Source organism: Ranitomeya imitator, chromosome 1 (genome assembly GCF_032444005.1).
Source record: "Ranitomeya imitator isolate aRanImi1 chromosome 1, aRanImi1.pri, whole genome shotgun sequence".
Lineage (NCBI taxonomy): Eukaryota > Metazoa > Chordata > Amphibia > Anura > Dendrobatidae > Ranitomeya > Ranitomeya imitator.
In genome coordinates, this window is record NC_091282.1 from 131025897 (window position 1) to 131048402 (window position 22506).

At 46.2% G+C, this 22506-nt stretch overlaps 2 protein-coding genes across 4 annotated transcripts in view; one reads left to right on the forward strand and one right to left on the reverse strand.

Annotated features, from left to right (window-relative positions):
- DHFR (dihydrofolate reductase) overlaps positions 1 to 4026 on the reverse strand; it is a 49807-nt gene extending 45781 nt beyond the window's left edge. The window contains exons 1-2 of the mRNA XM_069750995.1: positions 3775 to 4026; positions 1719 to 1768 (exon numbers count right to left, since the gene is read on the reverse strand). Coding sequence (XP_069607096.1) covers positions 1719 to 1768; positions 3775 to 3866 — 142 coding nt within the window. The 5' untranslated portion in view covers positions 3867 to 4026. The remainder of the gene's footprint in view (positions 1 to 1718; positions 1769 to 3774) is intronic.
- Positions 4027 to 4145: 119 nt separating this feature from the next.
- Positions 4146 to 22506, forward strand: part of MSH3 (mutS homolog 3) — a 289806-nt gene continuing 271445 nt past the window's right edge. For all 3 annotated transcript variants that reach the window (XM_069751007.1, XM_069751017.1, XM_069751025.1), the window contains exons 1-4: positions 4146 to 4276; positions 6962 to 7064; positions 7234 to 7427; positions 20441 to 20656. In XM_069751007.1, the coding sequence (XP_069607108.1) occupies positions 4163 to 4276; positions 6962 to 7064; positions 7234 to 7427; positions 20441 to 20656 (627 nt within the window). In that variant the 5' untranslated portion in view covers positions 4146 to 4162. The remainder of the gene's footprint in view (positions 4277 to 6961; positions 7065 to 7233; positions 7428 to 20440; positions 20657 to 22506) is intronic.

The window sequence follows — 22506 nt, forward strand, 5'->3', positions numbered from 1 at the left end:
AAGTAAAAAAAACAAACGCTTCATACTTACCTTCCGCTGTCTGTCCCCAGCGCTCTGCTTCTCTGTACTGCCTGTGAGCACAGCGGCCGGAAAGCAGAGCGGTGACGTCACCGCTCTGCTTTCCGGCCGCTGTGCTCACAGTAGTGCAGGAAAGCACAGCGCCGGGGGACAGACAGCGGAAGGTAAGTATGAAGTGTTTGTTTTTTTTACTTTTAGGATGGTAACCAGGGTAAACATCGGGTTACTAAGCACGGCCCTGCGCTTAGTAACCCGATGTTTACCCTGGTTACCAGCGAAGACATCGCTGAATCGGTGTCACACACGCCGATTCAGCGATGTCAGCGGGAGAGCCAGCGACCAAATAAAGTGCTGGCCCTCTAGCCCCGACCAACGACATCACAGCAGGATTCTGATCGCTGCTGTGTCAAACTGAACGATATCGCTAGCCAGGACGCTGCAACGTCACGGATCGCTAGCGATATCGTTTAGTGTGAAGGTACCTTTAGATTGGCTGCACTGCAGCCAGTGGTTCTCCGTGTTAGATCTCTGGAGTGGACACTACCAGATACTCAGGACTAAGGAGGATCAAGAGAAGACTGCTTTTATTTGTTCTATCAGGTTCTATCAATTCCAGAGGGTGCTTCAGGGAGTGACTGGTGCCCGAGCAACCTTCCAGAGGGGCATGGATAAAGTGATGGGGGATATGAACTTTCGTGAAGTTCTGGACTACACCTCGGAAGAGCACAACAAGAGGTTATTCAAAGTGTTGGGTTGACTAGAAGAAACTGGACTAAAACTGTCACTGGACAAGTGCAGTTTCTGCCAAAAGGCCGTAAAGTATGTGGGAAACATTGTCAGCCGAGAAGGTATCTCTACAGACCCTTCAAAAGGAGAAGATGGGGTGGAATGGCCCAAACCCACCAAATTGGGGGAGCTCAGATCTTTTCTAGGGTTCTGTGGGTACTACAGAATTTTCGTGCCACAGGATTCTAAGATAGCCAAGCTTTCAACTGCTCTAATCCAAGGGTATCCACCTTCACGAGGGACAACTTGCGCTAAGAAGCCCGCAACCAAGGCCTACTTCAAAGCGAATGAATCCTTCAGAGAAAGATGGACACCAGGGTGTGATGAGTTGGTTTGATGTACCGAGAGGTTAAGCGTCAAAACTGGGAAGTTCGTAGACAACTGGCGCTTCCCACTCGATTCTGAAAGGGGGTTATGAAATCACTGAATGACAGCCATGGACATCTGGGTGTTGAGAAGACTACTAGTCTTGCTTTAGAAGGCACGCTCAAGCATCTCTAGAATAATCTGGAGATGACCAAATGATTTGCAAAAGTTATATGACAATGAGGGAAAAAAAAAAATTGGTAGAGGGGTGTAGAAATGCAATCTGTGAGATACACCACATCTTTCACACTGGCATTCCTAGACTGCCCATAGGAAGAAGCTAAAGCAGGATATCCGGAATGGATATTGCTTCATTTATTTTTTGTATAAGCTAGTATTTTTATCTACATGGGGGCATTGTAGCTGCAGATGAAGCTGCCACACATTGCATAAATCAGAAAGTAAGATTATCTCCCTCCCAGTAATAACTAGTTAGTAAAGTTACATAATAGGTAATGATCACAGGGTCAAAATACAGTAATAAAAGGGATTCTTGTCTTTGAAAAGTGCTGACATGCGCTGGATCTCGATGTGCAGGGACAAGTTACCTTCAGCTGTAGGGGTCATAGTCAGCCTCTGGAAATGCTTAAATTCATTCCTGAAAACAAAAAGGAAAACAACGTTAAAAAGACTCCAGTATGAAATACAGTTCTCATAGCCAGTGCCATCATTATAAAGCCAGGACAACCAGTATAATGTGTGAAAGCAATGAGAAGAGCTGCCCAGTGCTGCTTATAGTGTAACATAATGCTGCTGTGCAGGGGTGAACCTAGCCACACTGCTGCCTGAGGCCAACTTCAAAACAGCGCCCCCCCCCCAACACATATGGAGTACAACCCCCCCATAGGGCTCCCATCTCATATACAGTCCCCCCCATACATTACATGAGTGATAACTATTGTACATTCTACAATAGGTCATAAATCAGACAGTATAGTCCTCTATACAGTATTCTGGGCACCACAGTGCTCCATACAGAATAATGAGCCCCATATATTGCTCCATACTGTATAATGGCCACACATGATGCTCCATACTGTATAATGGCCAAACATGATGCTCCATAAAGTATAATGGCCACACATGATGCTCCATACAGTATAATGGCCACACATGATGCTCCATACAGTATAATGGCCACACATGATGCTCCATACAGTATAATGGCCACACATGATGCTCCATACTGTATAATGGCCACACATGATGCTCCATACTGTATAATGGCCACACATGATGCTCCATACTGTATAATGGCCGCACATGATGCTCCATACTGTATAATGACCGCACATGATGCTCCATACAGTATAATGGCCACACATGATGCTCCATACTGTATAATGGCCGCACATGATGCTCCATACAGTATAATGGCCGCACATGATGCTCCATACAGTATAATGGCCGCACATGATGCTCCATACTGTATAATGGCCGCACATGATGCTCCATACAGTATAATGGCCACACATGATGCTCCATACTGTATAATGGCCACACATGATGCTCCATACTGTATAATGGCCGCACATGATGCTCCATACTGTATAATGGCCGCACATGATGCTCCACACTGTATAATGGCCACACATGATGCTCCACACTATATAATGGCCGCACATGATGCTCCATACTGTATAATGGCCACACATGATGCTCCATACTGTATAATGGCCGCACATGATGCTCCATACTGTATAATGGCCACACATGATGCTCCATACTGTATAATGGCCACACATGATGCTCCATACTGTATAATGGCCACACATGATGCTCCATACTGTATAATGGCCACACATGATGCTCCATACTGTATAATGGCCGCACATGATGCTCCATACAGTATAATGGCCACACATGATGCTCCATACTGTATAATGGCCACACATGATGCTCCATACTGTATAATGGCCGCACATGATGCTCCATACTGTATAATGGCCGCACATGATGCTCCATACTGTATAATGGCCGCACATGATGCTCCATACAGTATAATGGCCACACATGATGCTCCATACTGTATAATGGCCGCACATGATGCTCCATACTGTATAATGGCCGCACATGATGCTCCACACTGTATAATGGCCACACATGATGCTCCACACTATATAATGGCCGCACATGATGCTCCATACTGTATAATGGCCACACATGATGCTCCATACTGTATAATGGCCACACATGATGCTCCATACTGTATAATGGCCGCACATGATGCTCCATACTGTATAATAATGGCCGCACATGATGCTCCATACTGTATAATGGCCACACAGTTACACCTACACACGCGGCTGCGCTCCGTACACCTTGCACACCTGGCTCGGCTCCAGAGGCCGGGCACAGACTGCGGGGGGGACACAGACTGCGGGGGGGGGGGGGGGGGGGGGGAGGGACACAGACTGCGGGGGGGGACACAGACTGCGGGGGGGGGGACCGCGGGGGGCCGCAGGTAGCGACATGGGTAATTCTGCCCCAGGCCGGGTGTGACAGGAGACAATGTGACGGCTGCAGAAGCCTGCACACTCGGTGCAATGTGTGGGGTGATGGGGGCCACGCGTGACAATGCTGCACGGTACACACTCCACGTACCTCAGGAGAGGCCACGGTAACGTTCCCGCCTTCCCGATGCCCTGACCCGGAGGACACACGGCCACGACGGAGTTCAGCAGCAGATTCCTCATCCCGGGGCCGTCACTGATGAATTGAATGTCCAGCAGTGCGCGTGTGTCAGGAGCTACCGGTAGGAGGAGCTTGTGCGGACGGAACTACAAGTCCCAGGAAGCAATAACACCACACAGCAGGGTTTACTTTTCGCGCTGTTACTAGGCCCCGCCCAATGAACTTTCAATACGCACAGTAGCCCCTTACAATGCCGCCCCCTGTCTCCACCAGCCAATCAGCGCTCATCACCGGGGCAGTGGGCGTGGTCTGGTCCCTCCAGTGCAGCTGCTGTCATCCAGGACTTGGAAGCTGTAACATGCGGCGGCAGAAGTCAGGCGGCTCCCGGGGCTCGGGCCTAGCGCAGCCGGTCATCAGCCACTTCTTCAGACCTCGGGGCGGTGATCGGTCACTGACAGCCGGGTGTGCTCAGGTCAGGGCGCTGTGGTGTGTGGGCTCAGTGCCCGCCTGTGCACGGCTGCTGCACCTGGGGGTCCGTCCCTGCACTGTCACTGGTTTCCTATGTATATTGGGGACAGACACTATTTGGGTCCTAGATGTCACCCCAACAATCACATGCAGTAAGATAAGGGGGTCTCCGGCAGGTAGAAGTCACCACCTGGCCACATGCAGTAAGATAAGGGGGTCTCCGGCAGGTAGAAGTCACCACCTGGCCACATGCAGTAAGATAAGGGGGTCTCCGGCAGGTAGAAGTCACCACCTGGCCACATGCAGTAAGATAAGGGGGTCTCCGGCAGGTAGAAGTCACCACCTGGCCACATGCAGTAAGATAAGGGGGTCTCCGGCAGGTAGAAGTCACCACCTGGCCACATGCAGTAAGATAAGGGGGTCTCCGGCAGGTAGAAGTCACCACCTGGCCACATGCAGTAAGATAAGGGGGTCTCCGGCAGGTAGAAGTCACCACCTGGCCACATGCAGTAAGATAAGGGGGTCTCCGGCAGGTAGAAGTCACCGCCTGGCCTCATGCAGTAAGATAAGGGGGTCTCCGGCAGGTAGAAGTCACCGCCTGGCCACATGCAGTAAGATAAGGGGGTCTCCGGCAGGTAGACCTCACCACCTGGCCACATGCAGTAAGATAAGGGGGTCTCTGGCAGGTAGAAGTCACCGCCTGGCCACATGCAGTAAGATAAGGGGGTCTCTGGCAGGTAGACGTCACCACCTGGCCACATGCAGTAAGATAAGGGGGTCTCTGGCAGGTAGAAGTCACCGCCTGGCCACATGCAGTAAGATAAGGGGGTCTCTGGCAGGTAGAAGTCACCGCCTGGCCACATGCAGTAAGATAAGGGGGTCTCTGGCAGGTAGACGTCACCGCCTGGCCACATGCAGTAAGATAAGGGGGTCTCTGGCAGGTAGACGTCACCACCTGGCCACATGCAGTAAGATAAGGGGGTCTCTGGCAGGTAGAAGTCACCGCCTGGCCACATGCAGTAAGATAAGGGGGTCTCTGGCAGGTAGACGTCACCACCTGGCCACATGCAGTAAGATAAGGGGGTCTCTGGCAGGTAGACGTCACCGCCTGGCCACATGCAGTAAGATAAGGGGGTCTCCGGCAGGTAGAAGTCACCGCCTGGCCACATGCAGTAAGATAAGGGGGTCTCTGGCAGGTAGAAGTCACCGCCTGGCCACATGCAGTAAGATAAGGGGGTCTCTGGCAGGTAGAAGTCACCGCCTGGCCACAGCGAGGCATTAGAGTTCCTGAAGTCACCCATAACTTCCACTTACCGGAATGCCCCTTTATTGGGTGGTGTAAGAAATAACAACCAGAACGCCTCCCAAAGCCCCTGCTTCTCCTCCGTACTCTGTCCTGTGCCCCACCATAGGACAGAGCATCAGTTTTAGGGTTGGCTCACACGAGCGTGTACAGTGGATGTGTGCGATCTGATTATCAGGCCGCATTCAGACCAATATTCATCACTGGGGCTGAAATCGGATGAGACCCTCCCATTCAAGTCTATGGATATCAGCCTGCACTCTGATGTCATCTGAGTGCAGTCTGAAGTCCGTGGACTCACACAATGGAGACGTTTTCTGCTCCATCTTCTTACTTGGGCTACTGTTCTCTCGTCCGAGGGCGTCCGATCACCCCGAGCTTACTGTCGGATCAGCGTTTGATTGGCGCGTCATTACCATAATCGATTTTGTTGGTCGTCAGTCAAAAGCGCCAACAGTCAAGAGCGGGGGGAGCAGATAGCAGATGAGGTCTGACCGCTGCCCGAGGGCTCATTCAGACGTCGGTTTTTCACATACAGGTTGTATTTGTGTTTTTCAGTATGGAGCTGCTCACACGTCCGTTTTGTCCCCTTTTTTGTTGATTGCATAGTCTGCGCAGTATCATGGAGGCATAACCAGTATTGATCCGAGTGCCAAATCATATTTGGGTGTGTGAAAAAAATCTGACAATTCTCAGATGCCATCTGTGTGTTTTTCATAAATTGCCAGAAAGGTGGTGAAACTTTTTATTTTTTCCTCATCTGGGAAAAAAAAACTGATGAAACCAGGCCAAACATGGCTTAAACTCCACAACACTGTAAATAAAAATTCAATATGCCAGAATATATATTTTTTTTCACTCCCATAAGTGCAATAAAAACATTGGATTTGCTCCAAAATGGTTCCAAGTAATAAATGACAGCGCACCAGACAAGAACCTTCTCATCCGGCTCCTTCAGCAGAGAGAAAAGTCTCAGAAAAAGCAGCGACAAAGTTCAACTTAATTCAGACATTTAAGCACAGAAGTATAAAAAAAAAATATTACCGGGTCATTTTCAACACACAATTAACTACCATGAACAAATGGAAAAAAATAAAGTAAATGATGTTTTTTCATGCCAATCTGCAAATGAAAAGAAAAAAATAAGTTACGGCTCTTGGAAGAAGGGGAGTAAAAATATAGAAATTTGGCCCAGTCGGGAAGGGGTTAAATTCTGCCACTTATCGGTCTGGTGTATTCATGAGGAAGGTGTTCTCGCCCGTCAGGGACGGGTGACATTGTACGTATATACACGACAGTCCGGCACCGGCGGGGAGCTGACAGGCCCGCTCTATTATGTCTTTATGTGGTGTCGTACTACCAACAATATGCGATTATCGTCCCCAGGTGGCGAATTCCTGCACATCCCAAGATGATGAACCCACCGCAAAAAGGAGGAGAAGCCACCAGGAAGGTGAGGGGAGTGCTGGCTTGGCTTTAGAAAAGAAAGGTAAGCTCCCGTTTTAGAATTTCTAATACCTTTTGAATGACCCCCCCCCAACTCCACACAATTTGGGGGCAGTTGTAGAGTAGATACTCCACTTCACATTTCCACTTTCTGAGCTCCGTTATGTTTTCGGACACCAATTACATTAGATTTTGTGTCAATTTCATTTCAGAGCAAATAATCTGTGGTAAATCCATCATCTCCAGCCTCACGCTGCACAGGTTACGAGAATTTTCCAGTTTTTCTGGAAAGCAGAGCAGCGATAGTCCTGGCATAAGCGTGCCGGAGAGCGTAACCCCTTCTGCTGACGTTGAGTTATTGAAGACAGAAAGCAAAAGTGAAGAAGTAAAGTCTCCTGTTCCCGGGGTAAGGGAATGATGAGTTTGAGTTTTTTTTGTTACCTACAAAACCTTTTATTATGCATTGCCTGGTAATATTGTGGGGATTTCCGACCTCTGGACCACCCATATGCTACAAATGTCTGGGCAGTCCACATTTTACACCGACGTTCTAAGACATCAGTGCAGAGTAAAGCTACTTTCACACTTCCGTCTTTTGTCCTCCGTCGCAATCCGTCGTCATGGGGAAAAAAACGGATCCTGCAAATGTGCTCGCAGGATGCGTTTTTTTGCCCATACACTTGTATTAGCGACGGATGGGCACACGTCGCATCCGTCGTGCGACGGATCCGTCGTGTTTTGGCGGACGCGACGCACAAAAAAAGTTCAATGTAACTTTTTGTGCGACGTATCCGCCATTTTCGACCGCGCATGCGCAGCCGAAACTCCACCCCTCCTCCCCGGACTGCAGAATGGGCAGCAGATGCGTTGAAAAACTTCACCTGCTGCCCACATCTTGCAGTTATTTCACAACGTCTGCCGGTATGTCAGCCCGACGCATTGCGATGGGCCCGTACCGACGGAAGTGTGTTAATCAAGATTCCCCAATAAAAAATGACAGTCGTGATTACAAAACATATTCATTCAGTAACATGCATGTAGAAAATAGAATATCACACTAGGAATATCATTTATATACTATAATAACAAATGCGTATTTCACACATGAATATATAGACCAGTACAAAAAATGAGTCTGACGATGGCGCTGCCATACTTGATAGGAAAGAACATCTGTTTTTTTTTATCAGGTGTGGAGATATAGGGTCGGTGGGCGCCCAGGTCCGCTAGCCAAAACCACATGGACCAGGTATCGTCCCGCCGAACGCCTGCTCTCTTTTTAACATGGGCCTAACGCGACTCAGACAACACAGGGTGAAGGTAAACCATTGTGGCAATGCTTTATTGAACCACAAAACAGGCAGATAACACGTACTACAGTCCCAGCAAAGTAGCCCAAGATGGTGCACATTAGAGTCTCACCCTTTCGCTGATTCGTCGGGATAACGGCAGCTGATACTTCAGGGTTGACTACCCCACCTGTGGCACACACACAGAGAGGGGGTAAAGACAAGCGTAGGAAGATGACTGTCCATTCAGGTACAAGGGCAGTTGACCCGAGGGTCATAACCTGTCTTCTAACCTCTCCATGGAGCCAGGTGACCGGCGGGTCCCAATCCTGGCTTTCTCCAAACGTATCCATGGTTCAGCGATGGTCAATGGAGCAGATCTGTATCCTTCCAACCGGGGTCAAAAACCCCTAGGTTGTGCCCTGTAGAATGATAGACACGTGTCCTTTGTGATGGAGCCATGATGATCCTTGACTATTCTAGCAGGAGAATGCCATCCTGTCTCTGTAATATGCAGAATCAGACGGGAGCTGTATTGTGACAGTCACTTTAAAAAAATGTATTCCCAGAAAAAAATCACCTGTATTTTAATTTTATTGTTTGTTTTTAAAATTTCTATTAACTTAAACACCAACCGAATTGTATTTTTTTTTTCATCTCCTCTTTCAAAGAATAGAATAAAAAATGATCATAAGGCCATATGTACCCCAGAACAATACCAATATTAAGGTTATTTCATCCTACAAAAGAAAGGCCTCATAGTTCCATCAGCTGCAAAATAAAAACAGGCCTGATCACTAGACTATGTGCACACATTGAGTATCTGCAGCTGATTTCTCCTACGCCTCATTGGGGGACACAGAACCATTGGTGTATGCTGCTGCCACTAGGAGGACACTAAGGCTATGTTCACACGTGGGAAGGGGGCTGCGGGTTCTCCCGCGGGTTTTCCCGCAGCGGATTTGATAAATCTGCAGGGCAAATCCGCTTCGGTTATCCCTGCAGATTTATCGCAGTTTGTGTTGCGGGTTCCGCTGCGGGTTACTCCTGCACTGGTTTTACTGTTGATGCTGCATATGCAGCATCAATAGTAATGTTAAAAATAATAAATATAATGATATACTCACCCTCTGACGTCCCGATCTCCTCGGCGCTGCAGGCGGCGGTTCGGTTCCAGAGATGCTATGCGAGAAGGACCTTCGTGATGTCACGGTCATGTGACTGCGACGTCACCACAGGCCCTGCTCGCATAGCAAACCTGAGACCGGACGGCCGCGTGCAGCGCTGGGAGGTGAGTATAGCATTATTTTTTTATTATAATTCTTTTTTTTTTTTTTACACAAATATGCTTCCCGGGGCCTGGAGGAGAGTCTCCTCTCCTCCACCCCGGGTACCACCCGCACATTATCCACTTACTTCCCGCATGGTGGGCACAGCCCCATGCGGGAAGTAAGCGGATCAATGCATTCCTATGGGTGCAGAACCGCCGTGATTCTGCACAAAGAAGTGACATGCTGCGGGTTGTAAACCCCTGCGTTCCCGCACGGTTTTTCCCGCAGCATGTGCACAGCGGTTTGCGGTTTCCATAGGGTTTACATGTTACTGTAAACGCAATGGAAACTGCAGCGGACCCGCAGCTGCAAAATCGCCGCGGTTCCGCGCAGGGTGGATTTGATTTAAATCTAACTGATTTAAATCACGATTTAAATCACTAGTCAGTAAGGCTTGATTTAAATCAGTGATTTAAATCAAAGTTTCTACCTAAACTAGTTCTTGCTACTTTAACATGCAAGTAGATGAAGATTTTTAGAATCACTTTTTATATTACTTTTTTCTCCCCAGTTTAATGGGTTAATCATTCATATTTGGACACCACTGTTCTGTTGTACTTAGGAAGGAGAAAAATAATCCTGACCTTAATAACAATTTAAATAGATTTATTCAACTGAAACAATAACAACATTACAGCATAAGTTATTTGCTTAAACAAACATCCATGTTTGTTAACTAATTTGGCTAAACAAAATATATATATATTATAAGAAACTTAGCCTGTCAGCCCAGCCGACACATGAAAAACTTAAATACTACTGTCCTTGCTGTCCTCTGTAGCTCACTTGTCGTCATCTTCATCATCATCTTCTTCTTTGTTCCTATTCATAATCTGGAAAAGAAAAACAAGCTTTCCTGCTTTATTGGGTCCCAACCGATTTCTCAATTTAGAATGAATGAGTCCAAAGGAAGAGAATATTCTTTCAACGCCTGCAGAAGAAGCTACTGCTGTTAAAAGTGAAATCATTACTTGAACAGTCTCTAAATCCAAGCGCTTAAGTGACTTCCACCAGTTTACTGGTGTGACCTTCCTTAAAATATCTTCAGCAAACATATATTTCTTGAATGGTTCCCCCTTAGCTCTGAAGTTTATTATAGATGGCATTAAAGATGGATGATTGCTGGATACCCATGTCATAGCTAACTCCTCTTCCTCAGCACTTAGGTTTTGACCCTGATATTGGATATTGACAATATTTGCCAAAAAATGAGCTGGAGTCAGTGCTTGTCCCATTCGTTTGTTTACTGCTTGTAATTTAACCCCTTAGTGACCGAGCCAAATTTTTGAAATCTGACCAGTGTCACTTTATGTGGTAATAACTCTGCAACGCTTCAACAAATCCCAGTGATTTTGAGATTGTTTTTTCGTGACACATTATACTTTATGATAATGGTAAATTTTGTTCAACATTTTTTGTGTTTATTTATAAAAAATATCAAAAATTTGAGAAAAATGTTAAAAAATTAGCAATTTTCTAAATTTGAATGATTATCCCTTTAATCCAGATAGTCATACAACAGCAAACCATTAATAAATAACATTTCCCACATGTCTGCTTTACATCAGGACCATTTGTAAAATGTTATTTTATTTTGTTAGCATTTTAGGAGGTTTAAAAATGTAGCAGCAATTTTTCATTTTTTCAAAGAAATTTACAAAATTTATTTTTTTAGGGACTTATCCATGTTTGAAGTGACTTTAGGGGTCCCATATATTGGGAAACCCACAAACGTGATACCATTTTAAAAACAGCACCCCTAAACATATTGAAAACTGCTGTCAGGTAGTTTATTAACCCTTCAGGTGCTTTACAGGAATTAATGCAAAGTGGTATGACAGAAATGAAAATGTGTATTTTTACCACCTAAATGTTGCTAACGTCTAAACAGATTACTACAGCCGTCAGACTCTAAGGCCACTATTTGGTCATGAATTGCCATGGCAAACATCAGGACAACAAAATCATGATCTGAGGGCACCAATTGTGACAAAGAAGAAGCCCCCACACTCTGTTAACCATTTATAATGAAGTAGTCACTATTGACAGCAGCATCTAAGGGGTTAAACAGATTTAGATGGTGCAAATACTGATCGTGGCTGGTACAGCAAGTTGTCAGCTATAGTGTACAACCGACAGATGCTGGATTGTCATCTGTATGGGGAGGCTATTCTCTTATATCTCAGGTCAGTTAAAAGACGTATTGGCGGTCATTAAGGGGTTAATTCTGTCCATGTGTAGTTCTGTTTTTAAGTGTTCACTCAGTTCCTTCCAAATTTCAACAGCATCCGCAATAAAACAGCTATTTTTCTGTATTTTGTTTAAAGCTTGAGAGATGGGTTTCAGGAAGCTCAGCATATGTTCAACATTTCTCTTAAGCCCAATGTTGAGGATTTTGGCCGTGACAGTGCCATCTATTTTATCTCGATTTTCTTCACAAAGTGTCATCAGAATAGGCCAGTTTTTGATATACTGCTCAAAACAGTCCACCACAGAGTTCCATCTAACATCTTGTGGGAGCGATAGCTTGGTTCCACCCATCCTTTTCAGAGCTGCTGCAGCAAAATGATTATTACGGAAGTATTTAGCAATTTCAACAACATTAGCCTTTATTTCTGGAACACTTAAGTCTTTGGCTAAGAGGTGCAGCAAATGAGCACTGCAACCATATGTTATTAGCAGCTTTGTATTCCCTCCCTTCTCTTCTAAATCTCTTCTCATCTTGGATACGTTTGCAGCATTGTCAGTGACCAAACTGCGTACTAGACATTTGAATTTTTGTTCACATGTCGTTATAGCTTTTACTGCCACTTCTTGTAAGTATTCTGCTGTGTCTGCATTTCCTGACGTATCAGTTGTTTGTGCAAGGAAGACTTTACCTTCTCTTGTTATACAAGCACATACAATAGGATCATTGTGGACATTACTCCACCCATCAATACTTAGGTTAACAATTTTACCCTCCAGAGCTGTTGCACATTGCTCCATTTCTCTGTCATACACTTGATCCAGCAGTTTCCCTGCAACATCAGCTCTGCTGGGTGGACTGTATCCTGGTCTCAGTGACTGAACCATATTAATGAAATGTGGGTTCTCAGTCAGACGGAAAGAAGAGTTCATTGCATAAATAAACTGGGCAATTTTTTCATCAATCAACTCTTTTTCTAATCTGCTAGTTCTTATCACAAACCTATCTATGGTGGTTCCAGGAGGTAAAGGTTTTTTCTTCCTTTTGGGTGATGGTGATATGTGGCTGTGGGTGTCTGATGATGATGCTGCTGCTAATGAAGCACTATCCTGGATGGATAACTCTGAAACTGTAGAACAGGATGATGGTGATCTTGGAGGTGGATAGTTTCCAGAATCCATTAATTCCCCTAAACAAAAAAGTCAATGCTGTTATTTTAATGTTTATACAATTTCTGCTTATTGTACACAACACATCACTGCCCCTGCCCCAAAAGGAATATTTGTTTTTCTTCATAACTGTACCAAATGACAGTAACATGCAGTAATAATAAGAACTATAATTTTTCTCACACATGACAGTTCAGTCTTTAGAAATAGGATTCAATAAAAATGTTTACCAACCTGAAGATCCTGCCTGTTCAGAAGTGTTTCTTTGGTCCTCTTCATCACCGCACTTCTCATGATGTTGCCTCATTCGCGCCACCAGGCCTTGCATCTCTTTGTTGCATCATTTGCATTTTGCACGCATACCTGCCTTACCGATAGGCGAAGGAGCTTCATTAAAATATTCCCAAACTGGGTCTCTTTTACGGCCTGCTGCTATTATAAGGAAATAATGTAATAAACCTCAGATCGTACACACAAACAGATCCAGACTTGTCTGTCTGTGGCTATGCTGCAGTATTGTGCTCAAAGTTTTACTTTCATTTTCTTGTCTGCTTGCCCTTCCTCCTCCTCACACTTAGATTCACATTCTTCTTGTGTTGTGCAGATCTATTACACTCCAAACAATCAGAAACATATTGTCTAACTTCTTGGACTTGTCACTGAAGGGGTTGATTCTGTATTCATAGGTTTGTAGAACAATAGGATTAAGGTCTTTTTCTCAACTCTGTTCATGTTGTAACATTTTTGCCGTGAAGAGGCTGGGACCTCTGCGGAGTCAAATTCAGTTTTGAGAACTGCGTAAGTAAAGCGAGCGTCTGTGATAATATAGGAGAGAAACTGCCCACTAATCCTACAGAAACCTCTGGAAGAGCATGGCATTGTGAATGTTACACATATACAGCCTTTATTCTACTGAGTTAAACAACTCCGCTTTATCTCATGATGGAAGAACCTTTGGATGGTAAAATATTTTCCTCAAAAAGCAGTTTATTGAAAAAAATCCGATTTAAATAAAAAAAAATCCGATTTTTTTTTTTTTTTTAATTAAAAAAAAAAACATTGATTTTTATCCACCCTGGTTCCGCGGTAAAAACCGCAAAGTGTGAACATGAAACATACTTATCAGCTAGGCAATTATTAAACTGCGTGCTAAATCAAAGAGTGTTTTGATTCTTTTCAATACAAAGTTATAGCTTTATTAATACAAACAAATACAGACAAATACAAAAAATAAAACAATGCCTCAAAACCATACAGATAAATATAATGGAAGGTAGGCATAGAGCAAAATCTAATAATAGCGAGGGAGCAAGAGATAAAATAAACATTCTTTAATAAATCAGATTTTTCAACAATAGAGCAAGCTGAGAAAATACCTCCACTAACTTCAAATCACCAATTTATGAAGAATTTCAATATTTAAGTCAACTATTTGTAATTATACCAACTCCAGCGAGATGAAGAGATAGAGGCTCAAACCGCATGCTCTATTGAATGTTGCTTGAATGAATCCTGAACCAAAGTGCTATCAAATTTATGCACTTAGTATTTAAAATGTGGATTAAACAACCGTACACATGCTGATAGATCACGCCCCCAGGAGGAAGCTATCGCGAAACGCGCGTCGGGGTTCGGCAGGAATTGGCGTGCCACGTGCGGTTGTTAGCGGGGAGCACCGCATTCTAAGGTAATATGTACCGTTAGGTTTCTTATCCTGTGTAATGACATCCACAGGTACATGCAGTGCTCTATTGTTGAAAAATCTGATTTATTAAAGAATGTTTATTTTATCTCTTGCTCCCTCGCTGCTATTAGATTTTGCTCTACGCCTACCTGCCATTATATTTATCTGTATGGTTTTGAGGCATTGTTTTATTTTTTGTATTTGTCTGTATTTGTTTGTATTAATAAAGCTATAACTTTTTATTGAAAAGAATCAAAACACTCTTTGATTTAGCACGCAGTTTAATAATTGCCTAGCTGATCAGTATGTTTAATGATTGAGTAGGGTGTTACCCATCCCACAGGTAGGGTAATGGGTCAGGGTTATATGTTTACAAAGTGTGAACATGGCCTTAGTAATACAGAAAGAATAGCTCCTCGCCTGCAGTATACACCCTCCTGCTGGCTCCAAGTGAACCAGTTCTTGCTTAGTGTCTGTAGGTAGCACTTGGGTCTGCTTTCAGACCCCACCATTTTAATTTTTATTCTATTTTTCCCTCAATGGAGCAAATGGGGGCGACGGATGCTTTCTAGATTCCGATCTCCCCCGAACCATCAACAGGCGACAACGCGGAGCGTCCCTCCCCGTACCCTTTCCTGCACCGTTGGATGCCAGCCCTGAGCTCACCTTACGGGCGACGGTTCCTTCGCGTTCCGATCTCCCCCCTCCATAGCAGGCGACCACATGGAGTAGCCCTCCATCTACCTCTTCTGGAGCTAGGTGCATCATGTTTATGGCGTTCGTGCAGCTCCCCACTGCATCACCACTGTTATAGCGGATGATGGAAGGCGGCAGAAGCTTTCCACCCCCTCCCTGACTACGGCGACGGATTGAGCGCAGGCCCACCACATCTGCCGTGAGTACACCTGCGGGGCCGAGGCGCTGGGAGGTCCTGGTCCCTAGGATAAGGGAGGTCTACAGATACCTTTAAAGCCTGGGTGCGTGGATCCTGTCGGTCCGCACAAATAGCGCCAAACCACAACCGCAAGCTTAAAATTTAGCCCCCAGCTTTTCTCTCGTCCAGGCCGGAACGTTGGCTCCTCCCACCGGCGGTTACCACCGTCCACTCTCTCTGGCGCTTCTCGTTCTGCGAGAAGCGCCTTCTCTTCCTGATCTCGGCGGCCATCTTTGGACACCCACAGGGCTGATGCTGCAGCGCTGCTCCAGCGTTCTGAATCACACCTTCAGGGATTAGTGATTTCGCTGGACACATTGCGGACCTCCCCTGGGGACTCAAGACACAGGACCTGGGTAAGCTGCAGAAACATAGCTTAACCCTTCCCCTGCTAGTAAGCGCTCTCCTCAAGGCTACACTGTCTCAATCAAAGCCTAACAAAAAGTCTGGGAAAACCCACACTGTTTTTTGCTGCTTGTACCTCTTGTAAGGTTTCTCTACTCTGGGATCACAATACTGCGTTTTGCTCAGCTTGTGAACCGGTGACTGCTCAGGAACCAGCTGTTACTGATAACGAACCCAGTGAGCCTAGTCCCCCTGAGTGGGCTACCTCCCTTACCCGGTCTATGGCATCCCTGGCCAAAGCGTTACACTCGTTCCGAGACCCTTCCTCTAACCAGGGCACTCTTACGTACAACGCCTCCGATGATCAGAACCCCTTGTACACTAGGGGCAGTACCTTACCAAGGAGCTCTCGCTCTTCCAGGAAAAGGACTCATGCCTTGTCCCCAGACCATCACCGAGAATCTGGTTCTGAGAGTTCCTTTTCTCGCTCCCCCTCCCTTGGGGCTAGTAGAGAACCTGGCTCAGAGGACGATTCTGACATGTCCCTAGATCCGGAATTTCAACACGATCAGGAGACTCTCGACTCTCTCATTGAGTTAGTAAACAAGGCCCTGAAGCTAGACGAGGAACCTTTATCTAAAACGGATCATGCTGTGTCCTTTAAGAGGACCAAGCGGGCTCACAGAGTGTTCGCCAATCATCCCGAATTTAAGGAAATCGTTGAATCCCATAGGATCCGTCCACATAAACGCTTCACAGGGCAAAAGCCCATGGACTCAAAATATCCCTTTGCTCCTGATCTAAGAAAAGATTGGTCACAGTCTCCTCCGGTATCGCGCCTAGCTACTAAATCTATTTTATCCTCTTCAGAGGGCGCCTTGATTAAAAACCCCACCGATCGTCAGATCAACAATATGGCTCTTTCAGCTTTTGAAGCCTCAGCAGCAGCACTCTTTCCATCTTTTGCCGCTACGTCGGTGGCTAAGGCTATGACCCATTGGGCTGAGGTCTTGTCTTCAGCTGTTCTGGATACCAATCTTCCCCCCGAGGTAGCAGACCTTGTTACTCAGATAGCCAGAGCTGGGGATTTTCTAGTGACCGCTTCTCTGGATGCCGCTGACTGCACTTCTCAATGCCAGCCCTGAGCTCACTTTACGGGCGACTGTTCCTTTGCGTTCCAATCTCCCCCCTCCATAGCAGGCGACCACATGGAGTAGCCCTCCATCTACCTTTCCTGGAGCCAGGTGCATAGCTGGACATGATGTTTATGGCGTCCGTGCAGCCCCCCACTGCATCACCACTGTTATAGCGGATGATGGAAGGCGGCAGAAGCTCTCCACCCCCCTCCCTGACTATGGCAACGGTGGATTGAGCACCGGCCCACCGCATCTGCCATGAGTATACCTGCGGGGCCGAGGCGCTGGGAGGTCCTCGTCCCTGGGATAAGAAATTGCTTTTTCCTGTCTTCTCCCAGGGCAAAGGCATAAGAGTTCTTCCAGGCCATAAGCTCTCTAAAAGAAGACGGGGTTATTATCCCGGTCCCTCAAAGCGAAAGGTTTCAAGGTTTTTATTCAAACCTGTTCATAGTTCCAAAGAAGGACGGTACAGTACGGCCCATACTGGACCTAAAACTGATAAACAAGTTTGTTAGGGTACGACGGTTCCGAATGGAATCGCTTCGTTCTGTCATCGCCTCCATGGAAAAAGGCGAGTTCCTGGCGTCTATAGACATCCAGGACGCGTACTTCCACATTCCAATTTTCCCTTCTCACCAGAGGTTCCTTCGCTTCGCAGTTCAGGAACAACACTTCCAATTTGTTGCTTTGCCCTTCGGCCTCGCCACCGCTCCCAGAGTATTCACCAAGGTCATGGCGGCCACCGTGGCCATCCTTCACAACCGAGGCATGATGGTGCTACTGTATCTAGACGATATCCTTATCAAAGGCCCCTCTTTCCACGCCTGAAAGGAGGCTGTGAACATCACAATAGATTCTCTTTCTTGCCTGGGTTGAAAGATAAACTTCAAAAAGTCTTCCCCAGTACCGGCTCAGCCAATTTCCTTTTCTAGGAATGATACTGGACTCGTCCCAGGGGTTGGTGCTTCTTCCCCCGGAAAAGATCTCAGCCTTACAGCGGGAAGCTCAGAAGCTCTCTCAACCTCGCACTCACTCTCTGCGCTTCAGTATGAGAGTCCTCGGCAGGATGGTAGCAGCCTTGGAGGCGGTTCCATTTGCCCAATTACACCTCCGTCCCTTACAGCATGCCCTCCTGGCTGTTTGGGACAGGAACCCGTTCTCCCTTGACCATCGGTTCTTCCTTCCCCACCGAGTCTGACAGTCTCTCAGGTGGTGGACATTAAAGTCCTCCCTGAATCAAGGGAAGTCTTTTCTTCCTGTACATTGGCTAGTTGTGACAACAGATGCCAGTCTTCTAGCCTGGGGAGCGGTGTAACTACATCACACTGCTCAGGGCCGCTGGTCACTTCAGGAATCACCCCTTCCGATCAACATCTTGGAAATTCGTGCAATCAGGTTAGCTCTTCTACAATTCCATCCCTTCCTGGCGGGTCGTCCCATCAGGATTCAGTTCGACAATGTCACTGCAGTGGCATACATCAACTGACAAGGGGGAACCCGCAGTATTGCAGCCATGAACGAGGTAGGCTACATTCTCCGTTGGGCCGAGGAAAACCGCTCAATGATTTCTGCGGTTCACATCCCGGGAGTGGACAATTGGGAGGCAGATTTCCTCAGTCGTCAATGCCTCGACTCCGGGGAGTGGTCTCTCCATCTGGAGATCTTCCACCAGATCTGCTGTCGTTTAGGAACTCCGGACGTGCATCTGATGGCCTCACGGCTAAATTCCAAGGTTCCCAACTTCATAGCTCGGTCCCACGATCCAGCAGCAATCAGGGCAGATGCACTCCTACTCTCGTGGCATCATTTTCGGCTTCCGTACATATTTCCCCCGCTCCCTATACTGCCGAGAGTCATCAAGAAGATCAGAGCAGAGGTAGTACCGGTAATCCTGATTGCGACAGATTGGCCGCGCCTGGCGTGGTACGTGGAACTAGTTCAACTAGTCGCCGATGTTCCCTTGCGATTACCGAATCGTGCAGACCTGCTATCACAGGGCCCCATTTACCACCAGAACTCCGAGGCCCTGTGTTTGACGGCATGGCCGTTGAGTCCTGGGTTCTAACCCAGGCAGGTTTCTCTCCGGAAGTCATCTCTACCATGATCAGCGCTAGAAAGCCTACGTCTATGCGCATTTATCATCGCACTTGGAAAACCTTCCACACACTGGATTTAGTGAGAGCTCTCAAGAGATATGTCTCGCGGATGGCGTCCTCCCGCAGGTCGGATGCCCTGTTTGTGCTCCCGGGAGGGGTTTCCCGCTTCCAACGCGACAATAGCCAAATAGATTCGTTCAGCTATTCAGGAGTCCTACCGAGTCAGAGGTCATATCTGTCCCAGCAGGGATTAAGGCTCATTCCACTCGGTCAGTGGGTGCGTCTTGGGCCATCCGGCAGCACAAGTTTGCAGAGCTCCGACCTGGTTCAGTCTGCATACGTTTACAAAACATTACCATATTCATTCTCAGGCCTCGGCAGATGCGACTGTCGGCAAACGAATTTTGCAGGCGGCTGTGTCGCATCTGTAACCTGTGGGTACAAGGAGCAATTACAGTTGATTGTTCCCCACCCAAGGTCTGCTTTAGGACGTCCCATGGTCCTGTGTCCCCCAATGAGGCGTAGGAGAAACAGGGATTTTTGTGTACTCACCGTAAAATCCTTTTCTCCGAGCCAATCATTGGGGGAGACAGCACCCACCCTGTTAGCCTAATGGCTTTGGTTTTCTGTGTTGGCTTGGTTTTGACATAGTTCATCTTGGTTAAATGTTAAGCTCCTACTGCTTTATTACCAAACTGGTTCACTTGGAGCCAGCAGGAGGGTGTATACTGTAGGGGAGGAGCTATACTTAGTGTCCTCCTAGTGGCAGCAGCATAACACCCATGGTCCTGTGTCCCCCAATGATTGGCTCGGAGAAAAGGATTTTACGGTGAGTACACAAAAATCCCTGTTTTTCTGTACCAAAAAACTAGAGCGTCTGCAGGAAAAATACTGAGTAAAATTTGCAAATAAAATTATACAAAAATGCACATTTTTTATCAATTCATTTCAAAGGGTGAAAAAAGCTGCAAAAACATCCTGCAGATAAAAATGCTTTGATGGTTCAAATCTGCAAGGAAAAGATAAACAGCGTGTGCACCAGATCCAGAAATCTCAGTCACTTTGCTGGTGCTGTAAGGTGCAGGGTTTTTTTTACCCCTGAGAAAAAATGCAGCAAAAACACAACATGGGAACAAGTTCTGAAGCCTCAAAAAGAAAAATGTACAAGTGTCCCAAAAGGTAAAAAAATAAAGTCTCTACAATTTAGACTGCGTTATTCTCAATAACTTTATGTGGTTATCTTACAGGCAGAAAACGTCTTCTTAAAGACGCCAACTACATGTCCTTCTTCCAGAAATCAAGAACAAGCTTCAGGTTCAGAACCAAAAAACCCCAACCGCAGAACTAAAAGTGTTTACACCCCTCTGGAGGAGCAGTACTTGGAAATAAAGGAGAAGTATAAGGACGCTATTTTGTGTGTTGAATGTGGTTACAAATACCGTTTCTTCGGAGAAGATGCTGAGGTCAGTGAGACTCCTATGTGGTCACCTGTGAGGGGCTGATGACTTTGGGTTTGAGCACATGGCCTTGTCGCCAGCTGTTTGTTTGATTGTTTGTATGGATAAAATAGTGACTGGTTTCCAAGATTCTTACATACGTGAAATGGTTAAGACATTACAAAAGATGGAACATGTGCAAAGCAAATTGTTTTTACATTACAATGCATATTTACTTTCTTTCTAACATCTTATTTATTCTGCTCACTTATACAGTAGTGTTCAAAATAATAGCAGTCCAATATGACTATCCAGATTAATCACTGTTTTTGATATAAATTATATTACCACATGTCAAACAATATATCATTTGGTTCAGTAGATTCTTAGAAAACCACTAGACTCCGCATTCATGATCTGCATGTTTTTGAGTCTGTGTATTAGAATAATTAATTGAAAGGGGCTGTGTTCAAAATAATAGCTGTGTAGAGTTCAGTTAGGGCAATCATTCTGTGAAGAAACAGGTGTGAATCAGATGGCCCTTATTTAAGGGTGAGGCCAGGGCATGTTGTACATCCATTTCTCCTTAAAAGCCTGAGAAATATGGGTTGTTTGAGACATTGCTCAGAACAACCGCGCACTTTCATTAAAAGTTGATTGGAGAGGGTAAAACTTATGAAGTGCAGACATTGATAGGCTGTTCGGCTAAAGTGATCTCCAATGCTTTAAAATGGAAAGCCAAACCAGAGAGACGTGGAAGAAAACGGAAGACTACCTTTCGAATGGCTGGAAGAATATCCAGAATCACAAAGGCTCAGCCAATGATCTGCTCCAGGATGATCAATGACGGCCTCAAGTTACCTGTGATGTTAAGGTACCTTCACACATAACGATATTGTTAACGATATCGTTGCTTTTTGTGACGTAGCAACGATATCGTTAATGAAATCGTTATGTGTGACAGCGACCAACGATCAGGCCCCTGCTGGGAGATCGTTGGTCGCTGAATAAAGTCCAGAACTTTATTTCGTCGCTGGACTCCTGCTGACATCGCTGGATCGGCGTGTGTGACACCGATCCAGCGATGTCTTCACTGGTAACCAGGGTAAACATCGGGTAACTAAGCGCAGGGCCGCGCTTAGTAACCCGATGTTTACCCTGGTTACCATCCTAAAAGTAAAAAAAAACAAACACTACATACTTGCCTACAGCCGTCTGTCCTCCAGCGCTGTGCTCTGCACTCCTCCTGTACTGGCTGTGAGCGTCGGTCAGCCGGAAAGCAGAGCGGTGACGTCACCGCTCTGCTTTCCGGCCGCTGTTCTCACACAGACAGTACAGGAGGAGTGCAGAGAAGCAGAGCGCTGGAGGACAGACAGCGTTAGGTAAGTATGTACTGTTTGTTTTTTTACTTTTAGGATGGTAACCAGGGTAAACATCGGGTTACTAAGCGCGGCCCTGCGCTTAGTTACCCGATGTTTACCCTGGTTACCGGCATCGTTGGTCGCTGGAGAGCGGTCTGTGTGACAGCTCTCCAGCGACCAAACAGCGACGCTGCAGCGATCCGGATCGTTGTCGGTATCGCTGCAGCGTCGCTTAATGTGAAGGGGCCTTTAGAGGAGGCCTGTGTGAAGCTAATCTCTTATCAAGAGGTCCCTGCAAAGTCCCACTGGTAAAAAAGACATGTACTGAAGCGGATACAATTTGCCAAAGAACACATCAACTGGCCTAAAGAGAAATGAGAAAAATTTTGTGGACTGATGAATGTAAAATTGTTCTTTTTGGGTCCAAGGGCTGCAAACCGTTCATCAGACTCCCCCCAAACTCTGCATTGAAGCCACTGTACACTCTGAAGACAGTGAAGCATGGCGGTGAAGCAT